This window comes from Ictidomys tridecemlineatus, chromosome 5 (genome assembly GCF_052094955.1).
Source record: "Ictidomys tridecemlineatus isolate mIctTri1 chromosome 5, mIctTri1.hap1, whole genome shotgun sequence".
Taxonomy (NCBI): Eukaryota; Metazoa; Chordata; class Mammalia; order Rodentia; family Sciuridae; genus Ictidomys; species Ictidomys tridecemlineatus.
This window is the reverse complement of record NC_135481.1, coordinates 137,852,534-137,863,600: the sequence shown is the minus strand read 5'-3', so window position 1 is coordinate 137,863,600 and position 11,067 is coordinate 137,852,534. Positions and strand designations below refer to the sequence as shown.

At 39.8% G+C, this 11,067-nt stretch overlaps 1 protein-coding gene across 1 annotated transcript in view; it reads right to left on the bottom strand.

Annotated features, from left to right (window-relative positions):
- Positions 1–8,540: 8,540 nt before the first annotated feature.
- Positions 8,541–11,067, bottom strand: part of Ntrk3 (neurotrophic receptor tyrosine kinase 3) — a 424,455-nt gene continuing 421,928 nt past the window's right edge. The window contains exon 18 of the mRNA XM_078051196.1: positions 8,541–8,685. Coding sequence (XP_077907322.1) covers positions 8,644–8,685 — 42 coding nt within the window. The 3' untranslated portion in view covers positions 8,541–8,643. The remainder of the gene's footprint in view (positions 8,686–11,067) is intronic.

The window sequence follows — 11,067 nt, the reverse complement described above, 5'->3', positions numbered from 1 at the left end:
CCCATGCAGTCCTCTGTTGTAGCCGCTCCGTGTCACTAAGGCACACTTACCTCACTGCGTCTTGCACAGTGCCCTGGGCACGCACTGTTCTGCTCACTGCCCCCCCCTCAGCATTTAAAAAAAAAATTCTTTTTGTTCTTTTGAAATAATTTCAAACAAATGGAAACTTTACCAAAGCTGCTCAGATAATCGATGCCTACGCTTTACGAAAATTCCTCAAATTTTAAAATGTCACCATATTGGCTGTACCATCTTCTCTATACCTGTTTAGACATAGGCATCTTCTACAGCATTTGTGAGTCATTTTCAGACAGGAGGCCCCTTTCCATCTAAACACTACTCTCTATAGTTCATTAAAGCCAGGGCATTCTCCTTTTAATCTCAAAACCAGCAAATGAACATTAATGGAGGATTATTACCTAATTTACAGACTTTAGTCAAATTTTACCCATTATTCCACTAGAGTCTTCTGTACTTAAAAAAAGAAGAAGAAGAAGAAAGAAAAAAAAAACATGATTCTGATCCAGAATCCAATCAAGTTACTCACATTGCTTTTAATCGGTATGTCTTTTTAGTATGCTTTAATCTCAAAGAGTCCCAAGGTCTTTATCTTTCAGGACCTTTAATACCTTTGAAGAGTCCAGACCAGTTCTTATACCAAAAGCTCCTCAATCCAGGTTTGACTAATGATTCCTTGTTATTTGGTTCAAGTTGGCCATGTTTAGTAGAGTAGCTCAGAAGTGATGCTGTGTTCTCAGTATATTTTATCAGGAGGCGGGTGAGAGCACTGGTGATGTTAACTTTGATCATTTGGTGAAGTCAGAATCTGCTTGCTTTTCCCACCACGAAGGCGCCATTTTCCTTTTTGTAATTTGTAAGTACGTTATGAAGAGGCACTTGGAGACTATAGATAGCCGGCTTCTCATGGAAGTTTTCCCTATTAAATTTAGCATCCATTTATGACCTCTTCCTGGAAAAACAACTGATTTCTGTAGTAGTTGCCAAATGATAACTTTCAAATTTCATCATTCTGTCCTCATTTATTGGCTGGAATTCTACTGAAAGGAATAACACTTTCCTTCATCATGTATGCCGTGTGTGTGTGTGTGTGTGTGTGTGTGTGTGTGTGTGTGTTTGTGTGTGTGTGTGTGTGTGTGTGTGTGTGTGTGAGAGAGAGAGAGAGAGAGAGAGAGAGAGAGAATGTGTTTCCTATAGCTGCTGTAACAATTTGCCATGAACTTTATTGTTTAAAACAATATAAATGTGTTATCACATGGTTCCAAAGGTCTTACAGGGCTAAAAATCAAGACGCCAGTAAACCTGTATTCCTTCTGGAGGCACCACAGGATTCATTCCCTAGCTCAGCTCCCAGAGGCTGTGGATATCTTTGACTTACAACTCCTTCCCAGCAATTACATTATTCTATCACACCTCCTTCTTTGATTCTCTTGCCTCCCTCTTTCATTCATAAGGACCCTTGTGGTTTATACCAGGCCTACTCAGATAACCCAGAGAAATATTTCCACCTCAAAATCTATAATCACATCTGCAAAGTCCCCTTTTTATTTGTCATGTAACATATTAGACAACATATTCACAGATTTTGGGTATCTGGATGTGGACACTTTTGGGGATCATTATTCTACCTACTATAATTGGTATAATTTTACAAATTCTTTTTATTATATGGGCTGTAATCTGTTGTATCAACCAGGCATGGTGGTACATGCCTGTAATCCCAGTGGCTCAGGAGGCTGAGGCAGGAGGATTATGAGTTCAAAGCCAGCCTCAGCAACTTAGGGAGGCCCTAAGCAACTCAGTGAGATCCTGCCTCTAAATAAAACATAGAAAAGTGCTGGGGATGTAGCTCAGTGGCTATGTGCCCCTGGAGTCAAACCCCATCCCACCCCCAAAAAATCTGTTGTATCCTTGATTTTGCCTCTCAAGTTATAGAAGATGTGGTCAGTAGAACCCCTTTTTATTTGGTTTCTGCTCTTGTGTCCTTTAGACCTTCTCTGCCATTCTTTTAACCATGCTTTCAAACATAAGATTTTCTGGATTTGGTTTGTACTTCTCCTGCTCCAAGCCTGGAATAAGACATTTTCTGAGATTCTGTGCTTTCTTTTATTGGAGAAAAATAGTTAGAAGCTAAGATCTAGGCATTTGATATGCTCTTATGGCTCACTCTCAGACATATATGCACACCCCTCTACTTATCTAATATCCATCTATTTCAATGTGTATCTATATATGTTAAAAGTCACAGTTCCATACTGGTACTTGCAGTTCCAATCCACCACAGGATTTACTCTAGCCTTCTCCAGGTCTATTTGTAACTCCCTCCTCCAGCACTAAAAACTCTACTTGTCATTATCACAATATATTTTACATATTTGCTCAACCTTAAGTACTCTTTGGAACTGCTAACCCATAGTGCCCTGTAAACAGATCTACTAGCTAAACTAGTATTTGATTACAGTTCTTTTAGTATTTAGCCTGCGGGTACAGGGACAAAACGAGGATACAGCCTTTAAAAGTTGCTTGGGTCAATTTCCCAACCTTGCATTCGGTGTCATTAAGTTTTCCCAATTTTTAAATCTTGTTTCCCCAACAAGAAAGACCACTTCACTTCACCAAGCAGATATTGATCAAAAATTACAAGTCAGTTGGGAACCCTCTGTAGTAGAGTCAGTCTGGATGATAGCTCCCTTGTAGCAATTTCTGTTTTATCTTAAATTGTGTTCTTCTCTCTGGGTCTCTCCAACCAGAATAAATGTAAGGTAAGGGTGGGTGACTTTTCACCATCCTAATCTTCCATAGACCTTTCCAGATAAAGCATATAAATCTTTGTGGAATCGATGAAAACAGCTCTCTGGTTAGTGAAAAGTGGTAAAGATGATTAAAGGGATGAGGAAAGGGAAGCTGGAGCAGATGCAATATTGTCTCTCACAATTCCACCATTTTTGGTTCCCAATAACCCATACTATTTGATTTATATGTCTATAATGTCTGGGGTTCCCATTTGAGTTTCACAACATCCATTGAGCATAGGAAGGTGGGTATTACTGTCCTCATCCTATAAAAAAGAAAATTGAGGCACAGAAAGATTAAATACCTAGCTGAAGCATCCTGCTTAGTTTGTGAACTGAATCAGACCAGGAATCTCTTATGGAAAAAAAATATTCTTTTAATTTAAAACCTTCTATTACAGAGGCACATGCTTATTAAAATCAAATAATTCAGAGATGCATGAATAAAAGTTATCGTTTTCCCCTCCTCTCCTCACATGCCAACAATGTGAAACACGCTGCCTTTATCTGTCCACACCTTTATCTTTCAAAATTGTACAAAGTTCTAAGATGTTCATGAACTCCAAGATTCTGAGAATAAAGGGTATACAAAATGAGAAGTCCGTACAAAATGAGAAGACTGAAGTAAGAGCTTGCTCCACGATGCCAGTCCAACACTTGGATGCACTGACTGACTTCCAGACCTGAGAGAGATGGACTTTCAGATGATAATTGCTGTAGACAATGGAACTCCATGGCCCTTGGGGACCAATGGGTCCACTTGAGTGGCCATAAGGGTACCTAGACTGCACACGACTTCTGAATGTGTCTGTGAGAGTGTCACTAGTTGTGATGAGCACTTGAATTGGTGGACTCAGGAAAGCACATGGCCTTCTCCAGTGTGAATGGGCCTCATCCAATCTGGTGAGGAACAAGATCTGAGTGGAACAAGCAGAAAAGGTGGAAGAAGGAAGAAGTTGTCCCCTTTTTGCTATTTCACTACTTGGGCTGGAACCTCCAATTTCATCTTCTTTGGTCTTCAGACTGGTGTTTACATCATTGGCTGTCCTGGTTTTGAGGTTTTTGTTCTTAGATTGAATTACAACATAAGCTTTCCTATGTTTCTCAGCCTTTATCAATGGTATGAATCAAACCCGATTCCTTATAATCCTCCCCCACCTCCCTTTTAAACACAGAGACACAGAAGTGACTTCCTAATTACCTCTGAGTCTCATTTTTCCCTCTATAAAAAGGAAACGTTGTCCAGTTGCATTCTAATGTCCTCTAGGTGGATAAATTCATAATAAATAGCCTACTTCCTTGTCCTTCTCTAGAAGACTTTTGCATTCTCCTTTATCCCCTGCTGGGGAGGCCCTGAGTAGAGTACAGGAGAGAATGTTAAAGGCCTCATCCTTTTGGGGACCATTCACTTCATTTGGAGAGTGAAGAGCAATGCCAACCTCACACAACTCTTAAAGAGCCATACTGTTACCAGAACCCTGGGTCAGAGGCCCTACTCTGGGGATCCATCAGATAAGGTCCAATCACACAGCCCAGAAACCAAACAGAAAAAATAATGATGGAACACAAGAAAAGAACTTTGATCAGTGCAGCTACACCAGGAAGAAAAGAGGATCCATGTTCTTAGCCCTGTCTTCAGGATGCTGACAATGACTTTGATATTTTATGGAAAGGGGTGTGAGGGCAAGGGTTGAAGGTTGCATAATTGGAGGTTTTTCACAGATGCCAAAGCAGGTAATCTTGGTTAGGTGTGGTCTGGTCCATGATTATCTCAGGATTGGTCAGGTGGGGGCTTTGAAGGTTGCTGTTGCCTGAGTGATAGCTTCTATGCATTACAAGATGTTTATCCGGGTGTTTATCAGATCAGACCTTGTTCCTGTAATGCAAGGTGTCTCAGAGCAAAAGGGATGGATGCAAAATGTAGGTGGAGATGCCAAGTCCTTAATCCTGCCTTTAGCAACCCATCGAACATTTGCAGGCAAAAGTGAAGAGTCTAAGTCCTTGTTACAATCCTTTCTTAAGAATTCTTATTTTGTTTTCTGCCAAGTGCATACTCCAGCAGCCAAAATCCTCTTAGAGGATTGCTGGCATCCAGTTCTGGTCTAGGATGGCTGTCGAGTAGTTAAGCTTGACTGTTCTTTCTCCAGAGGAAGTCCAGTCTCTGTCCACCTGTTTCACCCTTGGCTTCCTGAATTTGAGAGAAGCATGAATCAAGCCCCACATCCACAGAACCCGTAACATCTGAAATTCGATACAAAGGAAGGAGATCAGCCAAGGCCACTTCCCTTCAGTATTTCATACAAAGTCTATCAGTGGATATCATATTACTGCTACCATCTCCCCTTAGTGATAATTTCCCAAGAATCGAAGAATCCCTTAGATTGGTTCTAGCAGTCTTTAGCATAATTCCTAGCTGCGTGTCTGAACAAGTGTTGCCTGCCACTATACCTGACGGTGAAAGGGATTTGTTGTGCTAGATGGTCTTTTCATCTCTTCTAGTCCACACATACTAGACTTCCAAATTGTGATTCAGTCCCTATTTAAATTTTACAATATCTTGTTCCTCTTCACATTCCCTGGGTACAGCTCAGGTCTTGGACTCAGCCCCCAATCTTCCTAGTGGAACCAGCTAAGTCTCCTATAAGGAACACAAGGTGTTCAGGCAACCTGTTCTTCCCTCTAATTTGAATGGGGCAAGTTTTACCACCCCAGCAGCCTACTAGAGGCTACTGGGAAAATGCCCATTCACAGTGGAAGCTTTAGACTATGCAATAAAATTCCAGTACAGATTTTTCGACTGGCCTCACTAACTCCAGAAGGCACACAGCTTCTATAATTAATCACATCCTTTTATTTGCCCCTTATTCCTATTTCTACTTTACATTGTTACTCACCCTGGCAAGATGGTCAAAGTTCTAGTTCAGTGGTTCACAACCTGGGGTCTCTAGACCTGCGGGATCCATGAAGGGAATAGTGTAGGTCTTTGAGCTATTTTCAATATTTCCAAAAGCTTGACAGAAATTGTACATTACCTGAGATAAGCCTGCATAGGCTAGCTAAAATGTCAAGTTGCTTAGCTTCCTGGCTATGTCCTATCATTTCATTGTGTAGCTTTGGTTATCAGGCATAGATCTAAAATTGGAATTGGAGGGCCTGTGTGCCTTTGATGAATAAGAAAAGAGAAACACTATTAGTTATACATGCTGGTCGCTCATTAGACAAAATATTGCAAGGCATGAGGTCTACGTGGGAAAAATAATAAAAGAGGCCCTTGATAGTAAAGAATTTGGAATCCAGGTCTAGATGCCTGTGGACTTAACCCACAAATTGCCTTCATGTTACCATTTTAGTCTTGCTCAGGGAGATGCCCAAATGAAGTTGTCAACTACAATAATTCCTTGTCCTTGGCATATATGGATCTGTTGTGGATGAAAGCCAGGCATCTGCTTAGGCAAACACTTTCCAAATTGAAGAATCGTTAAAGGAATTTCTGGGGGAAATGAGAGTTACAGCAGGAAGAAATGGTAGTTGCCTGAAATTTGCTGCATGCCAGGGCTGATATGTGTATTTCTGGGTGGGCATGTGTGAGTGTGGTGTATGTCTGAGTGTGTGTGTGTGTGTGTGTGTGTGTGTGTGTGTGTGTGTGTTGGGAGATCAGGCAGGTTGGAGAGAATCTACTTGCATGTGTGTGGTTGTTCAATGGGTGAAGCTTATAGAGTAAAAATGAGTGAGAATTTGTAGGTGAGTGAGTCTATGGTTTTGTGTGTGTGGCTGGAAATCAAGTGGCCATGAACTCACAAGCAGTGTGTTCTTGGTTGGGGCTTGGGCATGGATTGGGTGGGGGCTGAGAGAGCAGCTGGAGATGTGTATGCAAGTACATACTTGTGTGCAAATATGGAGTGAAGAGGGGCCCTGGGGTCTCCTAATAGAATAAACATTCTAGGGAAACTCTATCCTAGGCCTCTGCTGAGTGCAAATACAATGGAGTTTATGATTTCATAGATTCTAAATAAATGGAGGGTAAAATCAAGTTCACCTGAAACAAACCAGTCTGTAATAAAGAGCTGGTGCAACAGAATCCAGAAGGAGGCTGTTGACCTGTCTTCCTGACCCAGTTGCAAGGGCTCGTTGCTTTCCTTTGAAAGTCTGGTAGCCATATTTTGTGGACCAGTGGGTTATAGCTTAGATCTGAAAGGTTCGCCCAAAGCTCATGTGTGAAAAGCATAGTTCCCGGTGAGCAAAGAAAGTTCAGATGTGGGGCGTTTAGGCAATGATGGGATCATGATGGTTCTGACCTTGTCAGTGATTTAATTCATCTAATGAATTACTCCATTGAAACAGGAATGGACTACGTGTAGGTGGGACCTAATTGGAAGAAGCAGGTCACTGGAGACATGCCCTGGAAGATCTTACCTTCTCCATGACCCCTTCCCTTCTCTCTGCTTTCTAGCTGCCAGAAGATGAGCAGCTTTCTTCTGCCACACCATTTTGTCATGATGTTTTGCCACACTTCAGACCTAGAGCCAGGCAACCGTGGATACCCAAGTGGGCCTTTGTGGGAAGAAGAAATGAATTCTGCCCTGGATGATGGCCCACAGCAAGAGTGAACAGACACATGGGGGATCTGGGAATCCTTTCTATGGGAGTGAAGTCAAGAGAGGGTGGGGCTCCCCTCAAAAGAGCATCCCTGGAATAGAGGGAGCGGTCTCATATGCACAAGTTCCCTGGGTATGTTACAAGATGCCAGTTGGCTGGAATTTTGAGAGCTTTTGTACATGAAGAGGAAGTATACTCTGTCCCATTTTTATGTTGGAGGTCTACATTGCCCTCCGTCTCTTCCACTGTAGTTTAATCTGATCCTGCATCTGCGCTCAGCCTTCCCTGTCTGCCTGACATAGACTTCAGAAGACTCTATCAAGATCACAGGCTCCATGTTCCAGGAGCTGTGGATTCACATCAGGTTCCATTCTCAGTCAGGAATATTTGGGGGCTGAGATTGTAACTCAGTGGTAGAAAGCTTGCCTAGAACCTGTGAGGCACTGGGTTGGATCCTCAGCACCACAGAGAGAGAGAGAGAGAGAGAGAGAGAGAGAGAGAGAGAGAGAGAAAGGAAGGAAGGAAGGAAGAAAGAAAGAAAGAAAGAAAGAAAGAAAGAAAGAAAGAAAGAAAGAAAGAAAGAAAGAAAGAAAGAAAGAAAGAAAGAATTTGTGTCCATCTACAACTAAAAAAAAAATAAAAAAGAAAGAAATATTTGAAATCTTCCTTTGGTTGTGTTTCATTTTGTTTTTCTCTCCTCACCCCCTACTAAACACTTAAGGGGACTTTTTTCTTTTTTTTGTGCCTCTATTTCCAATCAGTAATTTCTCAATGTATCTTCATTAAGTTCAGAATGTCTTGGCTAAAGCCAGATTCTACAAAGCGATTCCGTAGGAAGGGGATGAGGTGTTGATGTGAAACCATTGCATCCTTTATACGTCCAACAGGCTCAGCTCACATCCCTGGAGGCTTGGCTCTTTCTTACCATTTTTCCTTCCTTTCCTGTCCCAAGCCCACTCTCCAAGCTGTGCTATAAACCAACCAGGGTTAACTTCTTCCAGGCCCTGCTCCTTGGAATGCATCCCCTACTTCCGCAGACAAGTGTGGTTTTAGAAAGTCCAGATCCTATCACTATTGCTCTCTCACTCAAAAATTTTTGTCTGCACCCAAAGGTCTAAAATGCTTTACCTGATATTTCAATTCTTGATCTTGACTTTGATATCAATGTTCTTTGTTGTCATTGTCAGGTTTTGTTGTTGTTGTTGTTGTTGTTTAATTGTACTTACAAAATTCCTTCTCACACTGTCAAAACAATTATCTGGTTAAAGTTGCCAAGACTCTGCAAAGGAAAAAGAAATTGCACAGTGGAGTGATGAACCTATAACCTATATTTCCTTCTAATATTTTAAAAAATTGTGTTGTTAAAATTTTTTATCAATCTGAAATTTACCTTTTTTGTAACTCACTGAAAATTTTTTATTGATACTTTTCAGTTATATATAACATTAGGTTACTTTTTGATATAATTACACCAACATGGAATATAATCTTCTCTAATTCAGTTCTCAACATTTCCCTATTCCCCGGCCTTGCCCTTGGCTCCCCTCCCTCTTCTCCATTGACTTTTTACAAGTTATTTATAGTTATTTTTTTATTAGTGTCATACACTCATACTGGAGGAACTGCAAATTGGTGCAACCACTATGCAAAGCAGTATGAAGGTTCCTCAGAAAACTGGGGATAGAACCACCACTTGACACAGTATCCCACTCCTTGGTTTATACCCAAACAACTTAAAATCAGCATACTATAGTGACGCAGCCACATCAATGTTTATAGCAGCTCAATTCACAATAGCTAGACTATGGAACCAATAGAGGTGTCTCTCTATAGATGAATGGATAAAGAAAATGTGGTTTATACACTTAATGGAATATTGCTTGGCTTTATAGAAGAGTAAAAATATGGAATTTGCCAGTAAATGGTTGGAGTTGGAGAATATCATGCTAAGCGAAATAAGCCAATCTCACAAAACCGAAGGCCGAATGTTTTCTCTAATACGCGGATGCTAATTCATAATAAGGCAGGGGGGGTGGGTGGCACTAGGGAAGAATAGTGTTACTTTAGATTAGGCAGAGCAAAATTTGGGAGGGAAGAGGAGGGGATGAGGGGATTATAAAGTAGAATGAAACAGATGTTATTACTATATGTATATATGTGACTGCATGACCAATATGTTTCTGCAACGTGTACACTCATAAAAATGAGAAATTATACCCCACCTATTTATGATATATCAAAGTGTATAAATGCATTCTACTGTCATGTATAACTAATTAATAAAAATTTTAAAAAAGATATTGTGTCATCAGCCCTTACAGTTTAACAAATATTTCAGATAAATCAGTCTCAAAATAGGAAAGGTTTGTTTGGGCTTATTTCTGAGGTTTTTATTTATCATAATTTCTCTTGAAATTTACCTTTATAGAGGGTTTTTGTTTCAAAATGGATAGCCCATTTTTTTCTTCCCTGTTAGAATATTCATCCTTTTCCCACTGATTTAAAGATACAAAATCTATCATATAAAAATACCCTATACGGTCTTTCAGGACTCGTATTATCTTATTCTGTTGAACTGCTTACCTATTCTAGAGGTCAGCAAATTTCAGCCCCACTGGTCAAATCTGACCCAAGACCTGTTTTTATACAGTTTGTGAGCTAAGAATGGTTAACATTTTTAATTAAAAAAAAAAGCAAGAATGATATTTTCAAATACATTAAAAACATCTGAAATTAAAATTTCCATATCTGCAAATAGTTTTACTAAAACACAGCCCCTGTTTTTTTTTCGTATTGCTTATGGCAGCTTTCCCTTGGCACAGTTGAATGGATGGAACAGAAACTACATGACCCACACAATTACTGTCTTTGCAAAACAAAACAATTTTGATTATTCTTGATCTATTAGTAAACAAACAACTTTGTTTAAATTAATCTTGTTTTATAAGTGTTTCGGTTTTTATGTTTTGTTTTGGCTTTTATTTTTATGATTAATATGATTAATTAATTAATTAATTAATTTAGTTCTAGGGATTTACCCCAGGGTCACTTTTCCACAGAGCTGTATCCCCAGACTTTCTTATTTTTTTATTTTGTGAGAGAGTCTCACTAAGTTGCTGAGGTTGGTCTCGAACTTATGATTCTCCTGCTTCAGCCTCCAGAGTTGCTGAGATTACAGGCCTGCACTGCCATGCCGAGTTTATAAATGTTTTGATACCTATTAAGTAGTGAAGAGTCTAGTTTTGTGGGACCTAAACCTGATATAACTTGGAGGGCTCTGTTAAAAAAAAAAAAAACAAGGAATCCTAAATTATAATAAGAAAAATACATACAAAGGGTATTATCCATTGAGAGTAATGAAAAGATCACAAGCAATTACACATTTTAAAGACTTTGCAAATATTACACACATCACAAAATGTGGAGAAATAATATATGACCCTATTGATTAACTTTCTGACACACCTTTATGTAATATTTTCTCCCTCCATCTTTGGTCTTATAAATAATTTATCACCTTCTTCACATGACAACCACTTGTTAATGTTCTCTTTTTTTGTTTGTTTGGTACTGAGGATTGAACCCAGGGGCACTTTACCACTTGACTACACCCCCAGACCCTTTTATTTTTTATTTGAGACAGAGTGTTGCTAAGTTGTGT